The sequence below is a fragment of the Gracilinanus agilis genome, chromosome 1 (assembly GCF_016433145.1).
Source record: "Gracilinanus agilis isolate LMUSP501 chromosome 1, AgileGrace, whole genome shotgun sequence".
Classification (NCBI taxonomy): domain Eukaryota; kingdom Metazoa; phylum Chordata; class Mammalia; order Didelphimorphia; family Didelphidae; genus Gracilinanus; species Gracilinanus agilis.
Genome location: NC_058130.1, coordinates 63,601,449 through 63,625,507, shown reverse-complemented (window position 1 = coordinate 63,625,507; position 24,059 = coordinate 63,601,449). Strand labels below are relative to the sequence as shown.

The following is a 24,059-nucleotide window of genomic DNA, read 5'->3' as shown; positions in this document are numbered from 1 at the left end:
GGGGGTTTCATTGGGCACCAAATTACTCTGTAAGGATAAAAAAAAAAGTCTGCTGATGATGACATTAGTCAGTAAGAGAGACTCGGCTTTGTCTCATGTCCTGTAGAACCGCCAAGTATAACAAGGAATCTATTTTTTCCCTCCTCTTCCTTGTCTCAGAAAATTCAAGAATTCTGTTTCTTTCTTTGAAACCCAGCTCTTAAATACTCTAAAAGTTTTCCCCTCCCAAGTACAATACTAATGGAAGGGGGCATATGACTCTCCAAAGCTACAGCAAAAAGTGGCTATGCGCCCAAGATTGAAAATTATTGTGTTCTTTAGTAATCCTTCCCAGAAAACAGAGAGTAGAAAATCAAAGTCAAAATCCATCAGTGGCATTTCCCCCTAGCGTGATTTCAGAGTGTAGGCCCATCAGAATGTCAGGTAACTAGCCATCTTCCACTGAGAAACAGAAAGAAGGCCTTAGGGATAAAGATGTCAGAGCATAGCCTCTCAGGTCCCCAAGTGTCAGAAGGGGCCTTTCATGCCCATTCCACACTGTCCTCATGACCAAAAGAGCATTGCCAAGCCGAGTCTGCACCATTCCACTAATCTAGCATGATGGGACTCCTGGGGGACGTGCAAGTCCACGTTGTACTCCAGATAAATTTAGGACCATCACTTCCATACAGATATATTCTTTCATAGGGGTCATCCTAATTTTCCTTTTTCTTTCTTTTTCTCACCTCATTCTCCTTCACTTTGGGTTCCATTTTAACCATGAAAACAAAAAGTATTTCCCTTATTCCAACTCTTCCCAGTGTTGCTAAAACTGATAATTACCACCTAATGCAAAACTAATCAGTTTGTGTTTTGAAACACAGATCATAATTCAAACTGGAAGCTGACACTAATCATTTGATGTTCACTTGAGGAGACTAGATAGGCTGTGCAGGAACATTTCAGTCAGACTACTGATAAGGAGAAGGGAAATAAAAATTATTGGTGTTTACTCTGCCTGCAATGCTCATGGAAGGAAAGTGTTTTAAAAGGGAGCACTTCAGAATGGTTATTCAATCTGAATTTTACAGATAGCACTGAAAATATTTTCTCACAGAATGCAGCATATCTCTGCCATCATATCTATCCTGTGCGCCGTTCACGTCTTTCATTGCAGGAATTCTCACTCAATTTTGCTCCATTATGAGCCGACTGTGACCCATAGTACACAATGCATTCAAGAATCCAGCTGGAAATTACTACCCAGGAACATCTGTCCCCATTGCGCAGCTTGCCAGCCCTGCCTTAGGGATCTAAGATGGAAAACAACTCTGATTCCCCATGCAGAAACAACTTTTCATTCTACTTACAAGCTGAGCTCAGATGGAAATTTAGGGTTCAGGCATTTTTCAAAAATTATGTTTCTGGAAAAACATGTTATGAGTTTCTCTTTAAAGAACACTGCTTGGAACCTTTTCTTCAAATTCAGACACTTCTAATAAAAGCTAATCCAGAAGCATCATGTGAAAATGCACAAATGACAAGAAAGCCACCCGTGGTTCTCACCTCACAGTCACTTACAATTCTGTACTAAATATCAATTATTGATTAAAACATAATAAGATCTCATAATTATTTAATACAATTTATATAGTTGTATCATATATATATATATACTTGCTTTGGAAGATTTATGTAGAGATTTCAAAAGATTAGAAGAAGACATCTGATTTCATACAATCCTAAGCCTCTGAATCAGTCTTTTTTTCTTGATCAGTATCAGAGGATCAAGGAGACAATCTAGTACCTCCCATCTAGATTTAGTTTTGCTTCTCTAGTGATGCCTAGAAGGGCCGATCAATAAACATACTCTATGAATCAAACAAAAATAAAAGCATAAAAAGGGAGGGTAATGAATGGATAGGTGTCGGATATTTTTTTGGTCAAGATTCTAGATACAGTGTCATTCTCATCCCTATTATCTTTTTCCCTATAAAAAAAATCAGGAGGAAAAAAATCATGCCATGAACATTCTTGCTATTATCCTGACTTAAGACAATATAGGCTTAGTACCTAAAACTAAATAGTTCCAGGTTGTAGAGTAGGATGCTGGAATAATATTTTTTAAGTCATAGAAAAATAAAAAGAACAAAGATATTAGACTCTAATACTGGCATCCAATTTTAAAAGTCATTAGCAGGAGAAAAAATGTTTTGGATATTACTGAAGAGTATACACAAAAATGTTCAAAAAGATCAAACCCACTCTCTCTCAGATCTAACACGGCCACTCGGTGAGCTAGGATTCCTTCCTACCTTTAAAACAACAGGATATGAAAATGCCTTGCTCTGGCTCAGTCAGCTCCTGGTAAAAGTGAGCCGAACCTATGACGACTGGTTATTGGTCCTTACACCTTCAAATGCTTCAGAAATCGTCTGATTACTCCTACACCGACACAAATGAAAAAGATGTGAAGAAGGAGTCTATGTGACCTTTTGCTTGAAACAGAACTCTTGCCATATGGTTTTCAATTGGAAAGCAGTGGTTTTGATTTTAAGAGAAAGCACTTTTTAACCTCTGCCATGTAGATACAAGCCTAAAAGCCACATTTTTATTGATTACAAAAATAATAAAAAAGAGAACATTACAGTATCTCTGAAAAAAGTAGACACGTAAGCAGCAATTTTCTTTAGGAAACAAAGGAGGCATATGAGAAACCGCCATGTCTATGGCCTGCATTTTATTTTGTCTTGACTAAGTCCGAGGTCATTCCAACTATGCTGACCTGTTACCCTATACATCCATCATAAAGATGTGAGATTGCAAGCAAACACTGCCCTCTTGTGCACCAAACAGTTCTGGAGTTAGGACTTGGATGCTTTCTAACAAATAGTCCGTAGACAATTTTCAGTTTGTAGTGATCATAGGAACCCTCCGTTGTATATTATGCAAAAGATACCAGGGCACTTATTAAATGAAATGTCTCTCAGTGTCTTTTGGAGCACATTTTAAGAAGGGGACAGAGGTTTAGCTAAAAACTGCATACTGAATAAAAGAACTGTGTGAATGCTATTTCAAAGAGGAAAGGAAGGAAAAAATACATTGTGAAGAGAAACAATCTGTTAGGCGCCAGAGTGAAGGTGTTATTTTGAAAGGGTTTTTTTAGGAAGTATTATCTAAGAAATCTACACCAAAGTCGCAGAATTCCTTTTGATATGAAAAGGCATTTCCTAGAAGTGATATTCCATTTAATTTTGGAAAAGAAAAAACATTCTTGGATGACTCCTATGGAGCTTTTGGCTTACTATTCTACTTCTATCTACCCTGTCTCAGCCCTATTTGTTAACATCATCATTTCTTTCATTGAGGTGAACAGAGTGCTTCTGTATTATTAAGTCTCTCCAATGGTGCCTTAGGCAGCTAGGTGGCACAGTGGATAGTGCCAGGCCCAGAGTCAGGAAGACTCATGAGTTTGAATTTGGCCTCAGACGCTTAGATGTGTGACCCTGGGCAAGTCAATTCACTCTGTTGGCCTCAGACTCCTCATCTATAAAATAAAATGGTTAAGGGAATGAGCAAACCATCCGTCTCTTTGCCAAGAAAACCTCAAATGAGGGTCACAACTGAATATGGCTGAACAACAACAACAACAACAACAATAATGCCTTAGAAACACAAAGTTCATATAATTCAATCAAGACTTCAGAAAAGATTTTGTTAAAGGAAAGTGTCCTAAAATTTTTGCCTTCTGAATAACACTTAAAAATTGCTTAAGCACTACAATTTGTACATTGTCTCTTCCATTAGAAGGTGAGATTCTTGAGTGCAGAGACCATGCTTCTGCCTCTCTTTACATCCTCAGTGCTTAACATCATGCCTTAAAGAATGGAAAAATTGGAGGGGGGTGGGGGCGCAGCTGGGTGGCTGATTGGATTGAGAGCCAGGCCTAGAGACAGGTGGTCCTAGGTTCAAATCTGGCCTCAGACACTTCCCAGCTGTGTGACCCTGGGCAAGTCACTTAACACCCATTCCACCTTGCATAACACTTACCACTCTTCTACCTTGGAACCAATACACAGTATTGATTCTAAGACGGAAGGTAAGGGTTTAAAAAAATGGAAAAATTTGAAAGAAGCAAAAAGCAAAGTAACTGGTCCCCAATCCATTCTTGGATGCATGGAGATAGATTTGTTATAGGCTGACCTAGGGATGGGGTTAGATGTAAAGAATCCACCCAGTCCAAAGAAGTCCCATTGGTCCAGTCCTGGTCTAAGTCAGGTCTAGTCAATAGAAACCTTCAGAGAGTTTGGGTTTCTTACAGTATAAGTCCAGAGTCTCGTTATATCACCTTCAAGAGTTTACCTAAAGGGGTAGCAAGGTAGCACAGAGGATAGAGCACCAGGCTTGGAGATAAGAGGATCTAGGCTAAAAAATTTGGCTTCTTGACACATTCTAGCTTTGTAATCCTGGGCAAATAACTTAATCCCATTTACCTAGCCCTGGCCCTTCTGTCTTAGAATTGTTACTAGGGCAGAAAATAAGGGGTTTAAAAAAAAAAAAAAAAAAAAAAGAGTATACCTTAAGTCCAACTTAAGCTCCCAGGATCCTCCACATCTGAAAAGATCCAGGTCTAGGGCAGACCTCACAGTCACTCTAGATCAGAATAAACTGTTTGATTTAATCCCAAGATATAACAACATCGAACGGACTTCTGAGAAAGGGAGAATAAATATATCTTGTCTCATTATTCATCCACCTGCATTAATTTCACACTTAACTTCCCACCAGATAAGCCTCAGACATTCCAGAATAGTCAAGGTATAGGATATGTCCTTCCACATAACAAAACATGGTTTCATGGAAAGAACACTGAATAGACAGGTTTTGCTAAACTGTTTTTCTTTGATACAGAGAAGTGGCGGGCTGCTATTTGAGGATTAAAAACAATATAAACAAAGTATCAATAAAAAATCTCTTTTGAAAAAAACCTAGTTTCAAGTCCCAACTCCACACTTACTTACCATGTAACCTTGGATGAGTCTCAATGTTTAGCCAAGAAAACAGGAATAATAATTCCCTGCCTGCTTCACTCACAAGACCTTTGTAAGAACCAAACGTGATGACCACATACAAGTGCTCAGAAATCTATAAAAATGGCACCTAAATGTTATCAGGAGAAGCACTGCTCCCTTAGGAAACAGCAGGTGTTAGTTGGGAAAGGTACTAGATGTGGAATGAAGTGGGGGAGTGTGGATTCGAGCCCCAGCTCAGACACCAACTCTATGCTCCAGGACCAGGTAATTAACTCCTCAGCCCCTCATTTACCTCCTCTGGAATACAATCCTAGCAATTGCCACCCCACCTCTCAGGATTATAGTGGAGATCAAATGGCATGATGTATGTCAAGTGTTTTGTCAGCCACCAGGCACATTACATAAATGTGAGTCATTAGCATCAGTTAAATTCTCTGGCATATTACAGGGACTTAAGGGGGTGGGGGGGGGGAGGTTGGGGGAGTTGCATCTCTCCCTCCCCCATTCAGCCCCCTATGCAAACACATTAAAGACAGGAACTACTTCACTTTTTATCTTTGTGTGCTCAGAGCCTAAACACAGTCCCTTACACATAAGTTACTAAATAAATGTTAGTGGAATGAATAAATGACTAGCTACTGCAAATAATGCGAGCTAATACAATAGTCCTCTCCTTCTCTCAAACCACCCACGAGGTCCCAAACCTATCTCAGTACTCTCTATGAGCCCTAACTTAGGGCAGTGAAAGCTGGGATCTGAAAACTTAAGTTACCCAGAATCAGAAGGCTAAAAAAGAGGGTGTCTATTACAAAGAAAATCTAGATCAGGTCATCAAGCCTAATAGAAAGAGTACTAGATTTGAATCCGGAGAACCTGGGTTCAGATCCCAGCTCTGCTAAGTATTACCTGTGGGACCTTAACCAAGACACCGTAAAATGAGAGGGCTGGACGAAAGGCCCTCTCAAGTCCTTTCCAGTCTAAATCTACCATCCTAGAATCCCTCTGTAACAAGGCAGTGCTCAGATGATCCAGCTTTGTTGAACATCTGTCATGGCTCATGTAGATAGAGCACAAGAAGTCATCTCCCATTTACAAAGTCTATTCTTTACAAGCCCAATGTCTGTTACAAGGATTGTGTTTGTTTTCTTTTTTGATGAAAGTGGGGCAGATGGAGAAAGAGATAACTGAAAAAGTTGAACTTTTTTAAAAAGCCTGTGCTGATTGGAAACTTTCCCTTGATCCAATGCCTCACGATGATGCTTTGTAACTATACTTAATATAAAGTATACTTAATGTAAATTAACAAACATAATTTTAACCCCTGTTGAACTGAATTAACTATTCTTCTACTTTCATATTTAAAGTATTCTATGTCCCAGTCACATGTTTTTTGTGACTTCCTCTGTCAAAGCACAATCAAAGCTATTTTCAACGTGGGTAGACAGGACAAAGGGGTAAAAGAGACAGAGGAAAGAAAGGCCAAGAGAGATCAATAAATGGGGTGAGGGACAAGACTTAGCAGCAGACTAGAAGGCTCAGAGCTCTTCAGAGTGAGGAAACAAGTATTTTTTAAGTGTCTCCTATGTGCCAGGCACAGAGATTATCTCATTGAATTCAGGACTCCCCTAGGGCAGCTGGAATACCAGCCCCTTTATACCTAGGCTAGCTTGTGCTTATACATATGCTCCCCACCCTGGAAGCCTCTTGCATCACACTGTATTTATTTAAGACTATCTGAAACCCTAAATTCACTTAGACCTGTACCCCATCCAAGTTCATAAGTGTCTTGAATTTCTGGAATGCTGTATAGCTAGGGCACTCATGTCCCATGAACTAAGGGACGATTTGGGTGCGCAATACTTTTTTCTCAAAGGTGTGTTTTGGGGGTCTCAAATCACACACTAGGATACAAATAATATAAATGGGATGATATGAACATGGGTGGGGGGGAGAGAACTCCCTTCCATTAATCTACTTCACTTCTCTCAATTTCCTTATTTCTGCTAATATTTCAACATCATCTCAACTACCAAAGCTCAAAATTTCAGAGTAAATCTTTGACTCTTCTTTCTTTCTAATTCCTCACAACTGATCATTTGCCAAGTCACCAATTGTACATTCATACTATCTCTCTCATTCCATCCTTCCTCTCTACCACTACCCTAGTCCAGGCCCTCCTTATTGCTCACCTGGACTAAGAGAATAGTCTCCTAACTAATCTCTGGCCTTGAAGTTCTCTCCTTTAAAACCATTCCTTAAGCAATTGCCAAGATAATCTTCCCAATGCATGGACATAAGCAATGTCACGTCCTTGTTCAAAAATCATCGATGGCACCCTACTGGCTACAGTATGAAGATACACATTCCTTGGCTTCTCATTTACTGAAAACCCTCACGACCCCAGCTCCAATTTACCCTTTCTAGTTTGATTTTACAGTACAGTATTCCGCTTCATATCTATAAGCCAAAGGTGCCCAACTCAAATAGAAATGGGAGTCGCTAAACCAAAAATAAGAATCCCCATGGGCTCTATATTGACTTAGTTTTTAACGTAACATTATTTATATTTTTGTATTTTTATTTATTTTGTGAAATATTTCCCATGCAGTCAGGAGTGTTATGGGCTGTGTATTTGACACCTCAACTTGAAGCAACAACTAAACTATTGACTTACTTAATCTTAAGTCTTATCCTTTCTCGCCTCCAGATATTTTTATATACTTTTGATAATATACACTTCCCAACAAGTAAAAGACACTGAGTTTAGCAGGATTTTTTAATAACATGATTGTGATTGGTAGAAAGGAAAGATGTGTCCTTTTAACTTATACATTGTATTTAGTCTCAGTTTTGTCACTAATATTGTCTTTATTTGCGCTATTGGAATTAATTATCTTGTGGGGTGTTTTTGGCCCCACATTCATCATTCATGTCCATGCAGCCATCCCCCTCTTTGTCCTTCCCAACTTGTACATGAAAGTATTCCTTCCACATTCACACTGTTGAAATCCTTCTGCTTCCTTCTAGACCCACTACAAGTGCCCCTTCCTCTATAAAGCATGCACTAACCATATAACCTCAAACTTTCTTATAATACTTCTGTTTTGCCATTCTAATAACATGCTTCATAAACATGCCATAAATCCTTATTAGACTGCAAATTTCTTGAGAAACTCATCCCTAGTCTCCTGCCTTTGGAGAAAGGAGAGAAAACACCATTCCATAGTGCCAGGTCTCTTGCCTACTCTCCTGCCTTCTGTAGGAAAAGAAACATCACTCCACCAAGCACTGGCCTCTTTCCTTCCAGAGAAGAGGAGAAATGCCATTCCATCACTGCTCCCATTCACCACAGCAACTCTTCCAGGCCTTTTCATATTTTTTCAAACCTCCCATGGTTCCTCCTCTAATCCTCCACCCTCTTAGTTGAAAACCTTGTCTCATATTTCACTAAAAAAAAATAAAAATTTCAGACCATTCTCTAAGAGCTCTCTCTTCTCTCTTCTTCATCTCCCATCACCAGATGCCTGCTGCCACTGTCTTCTCCTTCACTGCTATTTTACATGAGGACCCTTTCTCTAAAGAAAATCCCTCTACGGGTAAAAATGATCCCATCTTCTCTAGCAGACTGCTGCCTCTCTCATTTCTTTTGTCTCTCCATATCTAATGGCTGCTTCCCTACTGCCTACAACTATAGACAAATAGGTCTATATTCTCTCCCCAAACACAAAAAAGCCCTCACTTGATCCATCCTTCTCCACTATTATCCCAAATCTTTTTCCCTTTTGGGCTAATCTTGAGAAGGCTGTCTGTAATCGATGTCTCCACTTCCTTTCCTCTCCATAACTCTCTGAAGTCTGACTTCTGACCTCATCATTCAACCAAAACTACTCTCTACAAAATTACCAATGCTCTCGAAATTGCCATATCTAATGACTGTTTTTCAATCCTTGTCTTTCTTGAACTCGTTGCAGCCACTGATTCTGTCCGTTACTCTCTTTTTCTTGCCTTTCTCTTCTCTGCTCTATCCTGACTGTCTTCCTACATGTCTGAATGCCCTTCTCAGACTCATTTGCCAGATCTTAACCCAGGTCATGCCTATTAATTGCAGGTATTGTCCAGGGCTCTGTCCTGGGTACTCTTCTCTTTCCTCTCTATGCTATTTCACTTCATCGGCTCCTATGGAATCGGTTATTATCTCAATGCTGACTATTCTCAATCTAATTATCCAGGATATTAACCTCTCTTCTAACCTACAGGTTCACATCTCAAACTGCATATCTTGTTCTTGATGTTCAATAGTTTCAGTCATGTCTGACTCTTCATAACCCCATTTGAGTTTGTCTTGGCAAAGACCCTAGAGGGGTTTATCATTCCTTTCTCTAGCTCATTTAACAGATGCGGAAACTGAGGCAAACAGGGTTAAGTGACTTGCCCAGGGTCATGTAACTAGAAAGTATCTAAGGTACATTTGAACTCACAGCTCAGTCTTCCTGGCTTCAGGCCTGGCACTTTATCCACTGTTCCACCTAATTGCCAACAGCTATATCCTTTATATCCACATCTATTTTACATAGTTGTCTTCATATAGTTCCTGCCATTAGACTGAGAACTTCTTGAGAGCCGGGACTGTCTTTTGTCTTTCTTTATACCCCCAGCACCTAGCCCAGTGCCTGGCACAGAGTAGGAGCTTACTAAATGTTTACTGACTGAAAGCAAGGGTCATAATGGTTTTCATCTTTGTAATTCCAGGGCCACGCATATAGTAGGACCTTAATAAGTGTATGTTGAATTTAATCAATGCAACGGGCTTGTGTCATGCTCATTTCCTGATCCTGAAGCTCTTGTACAAGTTCAAAAGTTCTGGGCCTATCTCAGTATCAGGTCTGAATTAATGGCCTTACTTAAAAGACCTCCAGTAGCAAAGTGGAAACAGACACACAAGACAATGCCCTTTGAAAGCAAGAATGGCAACCAAAGGTGACAATGAAGCAGGGATTCTGAAGCTGTGGGGTTAAAGGTTCACAGAGGCAAAAGAATTACTCAGCTACAAGTGTCTTCAAATTTCCTCCAACAACCAAGGTCAAGCTGAAGATTCCCAGCATAAAACCCCCCATACAGAATGGCCCTTTGAACTTCATGGAGCAAAGGGGGGGAAACGAGTTTAGGGGGAAGGGGCTGAATTTTATATCTTTTTTTTCAATGTTCTTTGAAAAGTTGTTTCATTTTGAAATCAACTTGATTAAGAATGTTTAGAAACAGATTCTCTAAAAGCACACAAAAGCAGTGGCTGTGTGGGGGGTGAGCTCCTCTGAGGTCACCATGTACTCCGGTATTAGTGTGCTGACCCTCTGTAGGGCATGAAATTAACCATCAGTGAGTCAGAAATCTGCTACTGGTTAAACTACTTTGCTATGGCAAAGTGGCCTTAAAATGAAATCTAAGGATTGAATTTCTATTGGAAGATTAACTTGTCTAACCTCTCAGCAGGCAAACTTCCCCTGAGGCTGAACCCCGTTTGGAGCGGTTCAAGACGCTGCTGGAGGTAAGTGTGCTGAAGGTGGAAGATGACTCCTAGTCTAGAATTTCTCAAGATGATGATGGTTATTTTGCTATAATCCCAGAAAGCTGACAACCCATACCAAGACCCAAGGCAGGAGTAGAAAACCTGTGATTCAAAGAGACAGAACCAGCCTATAGTTTTCTTGGGTTAACTTTTTCATTGTTAATACACATCCCCTAACTCCAATATAACGTATTCAAATGTTGTAAAAGTAGAAACAATGGCAATTTTCACACTGACTTGGCAACCAGCATGTAATCTCTGGATTTTTCCATCCTCTTTGATGGTTTATAACACTAACGATTCCATTTATATATTGCTTTAAGTTTGTGAAATATTTGCCTAAGGCTCTAAAATTATTTTTTCCCTCAGTTAATGGACCAAATCAGAAACTCTATTCTTGGCCTATAGCATATGCCTGACCAAACCATCATTACTTAACTGCTGTAGAAGAGAAGTGTTCTGGCCCTATCTCAGTATCAGGTCTGACCCTGTCTTAAACATCCAAGATGAATTTCCATTTCTTTCCTCAAGTCCCCCTGGCTCATCCTCATAGAGTTCACAGGGTCAATTTGGTAAATAAGCAATATTCCAGCACAGTGGAAAAGAAAGACCGTTAGATTATAAATCAAAAGACCTAAGTTTTAGTTCTTGACTCTCTCCTTTATAAACTATGTAAAATTGGGGAAATCACTAACTGTTCTGTATAAAAACTGAAGTAATACTTCTACTTCTACTTCAAAGGCTTGTTCTAAGGATCTAATGGAATAATGAATTTGAACTGCTAAATAAGAGAAAATTCAAGAGTTATTTCGAGTCCCTAATAATGGCTATTAAGTTTATGCAGATATGATAACTACAAGAGAAGCAATTTTCTTTAAAAGGGTGCGGGAAGGGGGTGTCTGAAGATCAGGACACTAGCACATATGACCTTGAGCATCGAACCTAAGCTTTGAGTAACTCCAAGTTCTCTGGAATAAAGTTGTGCTAAAGGTCCAGGAAGTTGATAGAACCAGATAAAGCAACTTCTTAAGGCAGCCTGAGACAACTCTAAAAGTTCAGGTAACAATTTTAAAAGGAAAAAATGTTAGGTTTATCTTTAGGTAACACCTGTGTGTGTGCTCCTAAATAAACATCCTCAGGAAGTAGGTTAGGAAAAGAAATTACTTTAGTCTTCCTGAAGGCACCAAAGCAAGAGAAGCATCACCATCATAACACAAGAGATAGGAAAAGAGGTAAAGTCAAGTTCCTCAAGGAGAAAAAGTTGTTTTTTCTTCTGCCAAGGAGGAATCGCTGCCATTAACTGTTCCACTCACCTCTCTCATCATCCATCCAACAAAGAAAACTCTGAAGCAATGCTGGGCTAATAATCTCAAGATATAAGAAAGTGAAATTGACAAGTAAAAAAACAAACAAAATAACCTAATTGAAAATATAACAGAAGTAGAAGCCAGAGTTTTCCTTATGATGCTGATACAGTTTCAAAGTCCAGGAAAGCAGGAATGGACCAAAAGGTCAGATGGTATTTGTTGGACCAAGCCACGGGCTCATCCATTTCCAGTTCTCCCCAGAATTAAATCTTCTCATCCCTTCCTCTCCCTTTCTCACAGTTTGTATGTGCTTTTGCCCCTGCACTTTAAAGTTCAAGGAGCCTTTCCACCTGACTGGTAACTAGTACCTCCTGACCTCCTGAATGTGTTGTCTTTCCCATTAGAATGAGAGATCTTTGATGGCAGGGACTTTCTCTGCTTTTCTATTTGTGTCCCTAAGGCTTAACACAATTCTTTTACCATAGAGTAAGGGCTTAATAAATAATTTTTCATTAGAAAGGCTTGCCCATCTTTTAAAGGAGCAAACAAATTACAGGTCCAAAGAGACCTGATTATGTCCTGATCTTTTCTGAACTTACTAGTAACTCAGAGCTATCAAGGAAACTCATCATCTTGGCAGCTGGAAGGAACCTCGGAAAGCATCTAGTCCAACCTCTTGATTTTACAGAGATACTTACTGAAATAACTAGCCTACACATAAACAGCATTTTCAGATTTACAAAGTCTTTATATCATTTCATCCTCAAAATATCTCTGTGAGATTGGTTCTCTCCATTTTAAAGTTAAGAAGTTAAATGACTTGTCCAATGTGACATGGCTGGTAAGCAATGGAAAGGTCATACTGAGTCCAAACATTGTTGCTTGTCCAAGAGCACACAAATAGTAAGGAACAGAGTCAGGATTCCAATCTAAGCCCTCTAATTTCACAGCAAAACACCCAGAGCTGTGGAAAGAACAACAATCACTACTGTTCACAAGAGATTGACCTCTATTCTTTTCTCAAAACAATGACTGTGCAGAGATCAATTCTGTAAGAGTAGAGAATGTATCATAAAGTGTTTGGCAAGAATTACATTACCTTAAGTGGCAATTCCCCTACCAGCTGCACAGTCAAGTAAGATCTGAGGTCCAAGTCCAGAGTGGAAAGAAGAAAACAAGACTCCACACCCTGCCTACAAAGGCAAAGATTATGCTATCCATTCAAGTCACCCAGACAACTTTGGAGATGAATACTATACCTTATCACCACAACTATATGGGCATCAAGAACAGGAAAGCCATAGCTGACTACAAATGTCACTGTTTTAATCAAATCATAGACCAAATTTGGTAAAGAGAAACCCGTAAATAGAAATCATTCACCTCAAGGTTTGATGTTAGCTAGGAGAGAGGGAAGGAAGGGAGAAAGAGATCATTTGTACATACAGACTATTCTCACTTTATGTAAGTAAATTGTACTAGAGACCTCTATATAAAAAGTGAATTTGCTCACAGAAGTGGGGAAGGAAGAAGAGGAAGACAGGAAAGGGACCAATGGAGGGAGAGGGCTGGGACATAGTTCAAAAACACGGAGGGGTCTGGGGCAAGGGCCAGAGAAAAAAAACAGGAAGACAAATAAGCCAGAACCAGGGTCAGTCACATGGAACTTGGAAGGACAGAAGAAAGACACACACACAAGTTAGAGAAATGCACATGGGGGGAAGAAGGGGTACACACTGGACATCTCAAGCTAAGTTCCCTATTCAACCATGGTGGCAATGGCAGTTTCTTGGCATTGTATGTTCTGCTTTTACTTGGAGATTTTTATTTTAGGGGTTTTTTTTGTGGGATAGGAAATCACAGAGCGTTGAGTGAAAGGGCAAAAGAAGAGGGAGGGAAAGGGAGAGTGGGACAGTGGGAGAGAGAGAGAGAGAGAGAGAGAGAGAGAGAGAGAGAGAGAGAGAGCAAGCATAATACTGTCAGTAAAGTTAACATAGGTGCTTTTTGGGGAATGCATATTTCTTTCCTAATTCTTTACATAAAGTCAAATTTGTATAATATCAATTTTAGACAAAATAAGAACTATCTGTAACTCTCAAGAATGCTTGAGCAAATGTTATTGTATCCTGGAAAAGGTAGGCTTAAGGCTTGTGTACAATTCAAGAAATGTAAAGGATAAAGCAAAGTTGGTGTTAAAATGAAAACTTTCAATGTAATTGGTATTATTATGGTTTAAAAAGCTATTTCTGATTTCCTTCTGACTTTGATTCTAACCTTCCAGCTAAACACCCAGCCTCAAAAACAGCAAACATCTTTGCATTATTTTCTATTCATAGCATGACTCTAAAAAAATTCTTTGATTTAACACTTGATATGTTTTGTTCTCAAGGGCAAGCCCCATAAGAAGAAAAATGTACCCAAACAGAATGAAATATGACTACCTGCTTTCATTTTTCTTCTGTTTGGGTTCCTGCTCAAATATTCTGCATTAATTTAAACCGAGGGTTTCAGCTCCAATGAGGTCCTGTTCAGGAAATGTCATCAAAAGTATAGCAAGGTCATCCACTGCCCTGCACCAGAAAAAGCTATATGCATGCAAACAAAATGAATTCTGGAACCTAGTGACAACCAAAAGGCAACAAACTTCTAAGGAAACCAAGACCACTTTCAAGTCTGACATGGCACTACAGAAAGGGATGGAACTTTCAGTTAAACATGAAAAACATCTACTTTCTACTGCACACATAACTCCTATTGACAGTAATGAGATTTAGTAAGGAGTAACATAAGGAAAAATTAAAGTCCTCCCTTCACTAGGAGGTGGAACTCTAAAGCAGCAGATCTCTAAGGGAAGTGAAGTATGTGTCCTTGAATGAGACCAGGCCCATATGTCCCCAGATGGAAATACTGGGCCATGTATCTTAGGGCTGGGAGAAACAGAGAGGTTAATAGGTCTGAATGTGGAGGATATAGTAATGAGCAATGCCTGAGAGTCAACAGAACTATACTTCATTAGCTCGGGGTCTTCCCCTATAGAAGCCTCAGTTTCCTCTTCTGAGGGAGAGAAATTTCAAGATGGCCAAAGGCAGTCCAACTTCAATGCTCTGACATCATTTTTTTAAAGTATCTCCTTATCTTAAGACAAATTCCCATGTATGCTATAATTGAATATCAAATACATTTTATTATTTTCTGACACAAAGTCTCATGAAAAAGAGTATTTGATGGATAATCTTCAAATGACCCACTCTATAGTATAGTTCTTACAATTGTGCTGATTATCAGAAAGGAACACAGCTAAGTGGTGCAGAGGATAGTGCCCTGAGCCTGCAGTCAGATGATTCATCTTTCTAAGTTCAAATCTGACGTACTAGATGTATGACCCTGAACAAATCACTTAACCTTGTTTGCCTTGATTTCCTCATCTGTAAAATAAGCAAGAGAAGGAAATGGCAAGCCATTTGAGTACCTTTGCCAAGAAAAGCTCAAATGAGTCACAAAGAATATGAAATAACTGAACAACTCTCCCTTTTACACATACAAAACAAAGACCTGGGAGTTATTCAGCATTAGGGATTTCAGCTGTTTTGAACTGCAAATCTTTGCTTTACAGTGACCAAAAGCTTCATCATTCCTTCTCCCCTACAAAGCTTTGTCAGCAGACCTCAGAGCTGTGTACCATATGAGTTAAAGAAGGGAATAAAAGAGCAATCTTTGAGGAATAAAATGAACTCAGTTAAACAAGATTTTGTCTAAGTCATAATGATACCTGGAAGACGAACAACTGGCCATTAACAGGACATACTCCATGATCTGATTGGACAGGTGCTTTTCCAATGCTAATGTAAAGGGTTTCAGTTATTCAGTAAAAGCAAAGTAAACTCCCTCCCAAAATCATTTAAAATCTCTGATATATTTACTTATTTTTCCTCTAAGCAGGACCACAGGATTAGACTAATGTACCTTTTTGTAGATTTCATCTCCTCCCATGGGTTTATGCTCAGGGGCTTCTGCCCATGTCCAGAGAGTGCTCTAACTAGGGGGAAGGTAAAGCAGGAGGTAGAGAGAGGCTCCTACTTGGGAAAACCGTGGCTAGCAGGCAGGTGTGCTGTTCATTAACAATAAGAACAAAAGATCCAAAATCAGCTGTTTTAGCCCTGCAGCCACCAAAAGGCTGTCAATTTCAAGGCCAAGATAACAGAGTTTTGAACCTCTTCTTCCCAGCTGGAGTCAAATTAAGAATGACTAAATCCCTCACCCCAACCTGAGTGTTTAGATTGTTCATTACAAAAACTTTTTAAAGCTACAACCTTTAAAAATGTATACTCTAAAATAAATCAAATAGAAAACTTTTCAAAGCTACAACCTTTAAAAATGTATACTCTAAAATAAATCAAATAGAAATCAAATAGATCAAGGCCATGCTAATTAGAAGAATTACTATTTTCATTCTCCACGAATTAGTGCTAAATTTTCAGCCAAAAATATTCCCTGTAAATTCTAGGTAGGTTAAAAAAAATTGATGGCTGTCGATGTTAAAAAAAATGTATCTGTTTTTATTAAAATGCTTTATGTTTTTTTTATTTCATAAATATAGTTTTAATTTTAAGATAGAATAAATGTATCAAAGATACATTAGAATTTACAGCAAGAATGGGCCTCAGAGACCATCTCAACCACTCCACTCATTTTGCAGAGAGGAAAACTGAGATCCAAAGAAAGGAAGTAACTTAAGATCAAAACTCTAATAGGTACCAAGGCCAAGACTAGGTCTCATGTCTTCTTATGCAATCTCTCTTCCATTTTTCCACAGCCGCCTCTCATGCAACAACAAGGATAAGACTTTCTAATTACATAATATTTTAGATAATCTGCTCTGGAAGCCTTTTTAGGTAAGTTTTATCATCTCACAAGGTTCCCAAAGATTGCTCCATAGAAAAATCACTCAAACTGAGTATTTTAACCTTTCTGTATCATGGCTCCCTTGAGTAGTCTGGTGAAGCCTATGGAACTCTGCTCAGAATCATGTTCTTAAATGTATAAAACAAAATCTTGCATTGAAATACACTTATCAAAATGTTTAAAAGAAAAAAAAGTTTGAGGGCTAATAGGCAGGACAGTGGATAGAGCACCAGGCCTGGAGTTGGGAGGATCTGGATTCAAATCTGATCCCAGACACTTCCTAGCTAAGTGACCCTGGGCAAGTCACTTAGCCCTTGCTTTTCTGTCTTAAGAGTTGTTACTATAACAAAAAGTAAAGGTTTAAAAAAAAGTTCACAGATCTCAGGTTAAAAGCCCTTGCTCTAAAGGAAACTGATGCTGGATGGGATGCTTGAGAAATGTATGAATTTTCAGTTGTTAAGCTGGAAGCTGCTGAGATGCCATAATTTGTTAACAGTAGTTTTTCCTCTATTCTACAAAGAGTGAGAAAGCACTCCTCTCCCAAATCAGTCAATTTTGTAAACATGTTACAAGGGAGATCCGGTGAAAGAGTATGTCTGGGTCAGTAGGAATTCTGACCCACTACTGGGAAAAGCCTCAGGAGCACCATTTCATGTACAAATACAGCATGTATGGTAACAACAAAAACAAAAACAAAAAACAGAATTGGGGGCAGCTGGGTGGCTCAGTGGATTGAAAGCCAAGCCCAGAGATGGGAGATCTTGGGTTCAAATTTGACCTCAGATACCTTCTAGCTGTGTGACCCTGGGCAAGTCACTTAACCCTCATTAGCCTTTACAGCTTTTCTGCCTTAGAACCAATACATAGTATTGATTCTAAGATGGAAGGGAAGGGTTTAAAAAAAAAGAAGAAGAAAAAACAATTGATTATCCTTATTTCTTCAAACCCATACACTCAAATTTGAGCTTTTATTGTCCCTTTAAAAGTTCAGAATTTCAAGAAGTTAATGTTTATCAAGAGGTTTGGAATTACTACAATATTTAATTTACCTAAGTTCTCTTGAAATTCCTCCAATACTGTGGATAACTAAAAAGTATAAAGGGAATTTTCAGCTTTTCAACCATTTCCCTGAAAAGGAAGACAGAAAATTAACCTACTTAAGGAAAAGCAGAGAAAATGCACATAGTGCAACAATCCCAGTTCAACCAGACCATATACTAAAATCTAATCTGAATAGAAAGTCTCTCATGATATATCACCATAGAGAAGCAAAAAAAAAAAAAAAAAAAAATCAAGATGAATTCATGAGCAGAACATTTTGGCAATAGGAAGAATCTGTTCCTTTTAAAAAAGTGCTACAGGTTAAACACCATTGCAATCCAATTGGACCAAAAAAAAAAAAAATGTGACTACTGATACATGCCCTGCCCTGTCCCAGGAACTGTGGAAGACACAAAAGTGAAAAAGCCTCTTAGCCCCACGGGGAGCTAACAATCTAGTAAAAAGGGAAAGGGCACAAACAAATCACTAAAATACAAGTTAGATTACAAGTACCTAAGAGAAGGCTGAGTGGTATGAGAAACTGGAGGAGGGAGATATTTAAAGTATCAAGGAAGGGGAGTTGGCAGTTGAGGTAGATCTTGACGACTGGTATTGTAGTGGTGACACTATAACTGGAGTCAGGAAGGCCTGAGTTCAAATCCAGCCTCAGATATTATCTGCATAAGTGATCCCAGGCAAGTCATTTAACAACTGTTAGTATGAGTTTCCTCAATTGTAAAATGGGGATAATAATTACACCTACCTGGCAGGGTTGTGAGGATCAAATGAGATTTGTAATATTTGTAAAAGGACAGTGCCTAACATAGTGGGTACTAGATGTTTATTTAATCCTGTGCTCCCAGAAGAAGGAAGATTTCAAAAAAGATATTAGAAGAGTAGGATTTCTGTATTGTTATTTGTATATGTCATATCCCCTCACCACACTAAAGGCTTTAGAAAAAATAAGATTTGATCTTCATGCATAATTTAGAACCTAGAACAGAGTTTTATACATAGTATGGAACCATTGTGGTACTGAGGAAAGATCTGAACTGGAATTCTTCCACTGACAGTTAATATCTGTGTGATCATTGATACATCACTTACCATCTCTTGAGTTCATTTTCTCCTCTACTAAAAATGGGGATAATAACATTCATAGCACCTATCTCACAAAGCTGGCTAAAGAACAAATGGAAGGGTAAGGTCGAAGGATCACAGACCTAGAGCTGGAGGCATCTAATCCAGTTACAGATGAAGAAACTGAAGCCTAAGGTAGATGAATGACTTGCTCAGGGCCACACAGGTATTAAGTGTTAAAGGCAAGATCTGAACCTTTACAAAGTGCCTTGCAAAGCTTCAAGCATTTCATAAACATCAGCTATCATCACCATCATCAGGGACTTTAGTAAATGTTTGTTAAACTGAATCCATTCCAAACCTAAGACAGCAAGCGCATGGTTGGTAAGAGGCTAGAATAAATTTTTTAAAAAAAGAATTGGCAATAAGCTCAGTCTGACCAGAACTCAGGAGCTTGAAAGGAAGTGATAGAAGATAAGGCTGGAAACTTCAGGAAAAGCCCAATTATAAAGAGCCTTAAATGCCAAACAAGATAGTTTGTGTTTATTTAGGAAATCCTAACAATAGCTCACACTTGCGTTGTATTTTGTAGTATTCAGCAAATTTCTTCAAAAGCCATGAAATAGGCAGTCCAAGTATTTTGTTTATTTCCCAGATGAAGAAACTCAACAAAAAGTACAGAACCAGCCAGTTCTCACACAGTCAATGTAAGGTGTCAGAGGTAGGACTAAGTAACAAGGTCCACTAACAATCAAACCAGTGGTCTCTCGACTAGATGATATGGAGAGTTGAGGAGAGACTAAGAACAAGGAAGTAGCTGCCCTGGTCCATGAAAAGGGAAGATCCCTTCACAGGTCCTCAAGGGATGAACTAGAGAAGGAGGAAAGGAGACCAGGCAAAAGACTATGCCAACAGCCAAGGGATGATATGGACCTGAATTATGGGAATCTAGTGTGAACACAAGGGAAAGAGATTTAAGAATATTACATGATAAAATGTTCAAATTCATCTGTGGACATGAAATCTTGTTGCAACGACTTTTGCTTGAAATAAATGGGTCAGTCAAGGCTTGGAAATCTTCTTCCTTTCCCCAAGTTTCATCATATCTGTACTCACTGTAATGAGTCCTAACCTGTAGTACAGGAGTAGTGCAGAGAATGCTGAACTGGCTACTACTTTGTCTCCAGGCCATTGCTAAGGCCACCAATTACCTCTCTGCTAGGTGGAGCCTGTGCTTCCCTCCTCTGCAAAGCCTTCCAGACTAAAGCTACTACAGGCTGATCTCTTACTCTCCCACATCTACTTATGTGACAGATACCATTACTATACACTTGCTTAGACGTTACTATCTAACCATTTCATATTTGTATATAAGCCATATCCCCAAATGAATAGCATTTATCTTCTAGTCACCTTGCATCCTGATACAGTTTTACAATTCCAAAGCATTTTCACCTACATGACCCTCTCCATAACCCTGCAAAGTAGGTATCTAGTCAATCCCCAAAAGCCAGAAGACAAAACTAAAGGTTCTAAGTAACTTGTCAAAGCAGGGCCTAAAGCCTAGTTCTCCTGTTCTCTTCACTAGCCTGAGCTCTCTCTTTTAGACCTTGTTCTCATCCCACTGCTTGGGATGAAGGCAGGAACTCCAAAATGCTATGGAATGGAAGATCAGGCTAAAAGGGACCCATCAACTTCTGGTTTGACTCCTGGTCAATGATGATAAAAGAAAGTAAGTGAGATAGAGCCTTCCCTAACCTTTTCTTTGTACTTCCTTAAGTAAAGGGAATAAATGGGGGATTGTTAAACCTCCTGCCTTATGGTACAGTTAATTATTAGTTCATCCTTTCCAAACCACACAGCCGATTAAGCACCTATGAATACACTGGCATTAACCAAACACTCCAACTCCCTCACTGAATTCAGCTCTAGCCAGCCTCTGTCCCCACAAGAGATATTACTACAGCTCAGAGTGGAAAACAGCTCACCACCACACTGAGTCAGAACTCCTAGCTCACCCAATGAATTAAGTCATTTGTCTCTTAAAGCAGTTGGTCCTGCTAAATGAAGGAATTGGACTAAGTGATCTCTAACAATAATAATGGTCATTGGATATACCAGTCAAACACTTGCAGACCTCCTGAAGTACAAGTATTTCATTTGTGAATCAAGAAAATAGCTTATTCCCAGTCACACAGATATCAAGAGTCAGAAACGCTGCTGAAACCCAGGTCTGTCCTGACTCCAGTTCCCTGATGATCAAAGAGAGCTAGAGCTAGAAGGGGCCTCTAAGGCCAGCTACTCCAAACCTCTCGTTTTACAGATGGGGGCCCTGGGGCCCATAGAAGGCAAGTGTCTTGCCCAAAATCACACAGCTGGTATGTTAAGGATTAGAGGCTAAACTTGAATCCCGGGCTCCTGACTTGTGCAGCTCAACTCGGGGACCGCCACCTCTGAGAGACCTTTCCACCTCCATCAACAGGTGTTCACATTATATGCATGTACACAGATGAACATATAGCCTGTATTTACTTGTCTGTGAGTATAAGAAGCTCCTTGAGGGCAGGAACTGGGTCCCTTTTATATGTGTATTTAAGGCATACAGAACAGTGCCTCAAGCACAGAAGGCATTAAAAAACATTTGTTGATTCTATAAACCAAAGAACAGAAGTGGCAGAAGGGAGTCGCCTAATTATGGGGGATATAACTTCCATTTCTATAGCATATTCCTTCCCAGGAAGCCAGAAGACACAGAGGCTGAAAGAGATGAAACATTTTGTTCAAAGTTCACCCAGCTACAGACAAAGCCCAGAGTCCAACCAGACTCTGATTCCAATTCCAGAGTCAATAAAGCCACTACCCCATCCTTCCTCACTGTAGAGATGAGGGAACCGAAGCCCTGGGACATGGAATGATTCCCTGAAGATCACGGGAGGCAGCTGGGCTCCAGTGGAAGCAGGCTAGCTCTGGAGATGGAGGACTGGAGGTCCCTCCTGGTAGGGTCTACCTGTCCTCTCTTAACTGCACTGTGCCTCAGTTTCCTACTCTATAAATCAGAGGGAGAAGGGAAATATTCAGGTAGTCAGCACTAGACTGAGAAGCCTGTGATCCCTGGCAGGAAAAGTCTGAACCCCGAGGCCCCATTGGGAGAAAGGGCTTGTCCATGGCCACAGGGGACAACAAAGAGGGCACCCTTTTCTGTGGAAGCCTTCAAAGCTTGCAGAGCTTGCACTCATGGCGTGGTATGTCTGATGTGACAGGCTGTGGCATCTTATGTGGTTATGCTATGCCACGGTATATGTTATATGTTATGATCTGGTATCCTGCAGTGTAATGAGTGTATGTTGTGGCATGTGCGTGCTTTGCTCCGGCACAGCGTGGCAGGTCACGTGATACAGATGCCGAGGTCACGTGTTCTGTATCCCAGCACGTGCCAGCCACACTCTACGGCATGATGTCAGATTGGACCCATTTTGCTCTGCGCAGGATCTGTCCTGCATGTTCTAGTGCACTGGCCAATACGGTATGGGACTGGTTTTTGGCTGCCAGACTGTACAGTGTGTTGTGCTGTTCTATGTTCTGACAGGCGGCCATGCTCTGCCATGTGATGACAACAACACCCAGTTTGTTCTCTGTTGTTACCCTTGCATTGTGCCCTGCTGTGTTCTATGTTCTTACATGTTATAAGTTAAGATGTTAAATTATCACGGATTAAGGTGTGCTGTGCTATGGTAGAGGGCAGCTGGGTAGCAGGACGAATAGCACTGCTGGCCCTGGAACTGAGAAGATCTGAGTTCAAATCCAGCTGGGGACCCTTTCTGAACTGTGTGACCCTGGGTGAGTCACTTCACTTTGATTGTCCTCTATTTTTTCCTCTGTAAAAAAGGGAAATTACAGCACCGACTTCTTGGGCAATCGTGTGGGGTGTCCATTTTTCAGTCTGATCAGGGGCGGACCAGACCGGAAGGTCCCGGAGCCCTCGCCCTGCCCCCAGCAAGCGGCAGGATTTGAACCCAGCTCCTGGGCCTGGCCTCCTTGGCTCCGCTCCTTCCCCCTGCTTGCTCAGGGTCTGAGCGGGCCTCCCCCCCCCTCCCCCCCCCCCGCGCGCCCGCCCGCCAGCCGGCCCGGCCCGGCCCCGCCCCGCGCCCTTACCGCCGATGATGGTGCGGATGAGGGAGGCGTGCCCCGGGCAGTCCACCAGCGTGAACTGCAACAGCCCGGCCTCGGCCTCGGTCTGGGTCTCGGCGGTGGCGGAGGTGGCGGCGGCTTCGGCAGCAGGTGGCGCGATCCCCGGGGGCGGGCGTGGGGGCAGCCCCGGCTGCAGTCGCGCCGGGAGCGGCACCGAGAAGCACGAGAAGCCCAGGTCAAGGGTGATACCGCGCTCGCGGCTCTGCGGCTGCTTGTCGAAGGCGGCCGTGGATGCCGTGGTGCTCAGCGCCCGCGCCAGGGCCGTCTTGCCACTGTCGATGTGGCCCAGAACGCCCACGTTCACGTTCACCCGCCGGCCGGCCATGGCGCTGCCCCCGCTGCCCGGGAGACCACCTGGTCCCACCCGCAAAACGGCCCCGCGGCAGCGCAGCCCCGGCACGTTCGTTCCGCCCCTGCCTCCGCCCCTCCCGCCCCAGGGCCCAGCGTCCAGATCGGGCCGGCGCGACAGACCCGCCCAGCCCGCCTGCCAGCCAGGCAGCTGGTCTCCGGTCCAGGCCGCGGGGGCTGCCGTGGGCTGCTTTATCCTAATGGATCGGGATGTTAAAGAGGAAACTGCCCTCTTAACCACTAATTGGTTGTACTGTGGCCAAAGCTGGCCCACATTCATTTCCCGGGCTCTACAGCGTGGGCACTGGGCCCTGACGGACAGGAGAGTGTAATGGCCAGGGTTTGTGAGACCCAAGATACAACACAGACTAAAAGGCGCGGGGGAGGGGGCGCCGGCGCCCCCAGACCCATTTCACAGATGAGAAAGCTGGACCGGACAGAAACCAAATGACTTCTCCAGGGTCACACAGCCAGCCAGTGTAGGGGGCCAAAGTGAGTGCAGGGCTTCCTGAGCCCAAGGCCAGGTCTTCCCCAAGCAAAGGGGCCTCCCAACATGCTTCTCAGGCACCCTTTTAATGATGTCACTAGATTCCCCCTAATGGCAGTACCTTCCCTCTG

The 24,059-nt window shown here is 41.3% G+C and overlaps 1 protein-coding gene across 1 annotated transcript in view; it reads right to left on the bottom strand.

Annotated features, from left to right (window-relative positions):
* Positions 1 to 23,418, bottom strand: part of EEFSEC (eukaryotic elongation factor, selenocysteine-tRNA specific) — a 364,013-nt gene extending 340,595 nt beyond the window's left edge. The window contains exon 1 of the mRNA XM_044669113.1: positions 23,058 to 23,418. Within this exon, the coding sequence (XP_044525048.1) occupies positions 23,058 to 23,418 (361 nt within the window). The remainder of the gene's footprint in view (positions 1 to 23,057) is intronic.
* Positions 23,419 to 24,059: the final 641 nt, after the last annotated feature.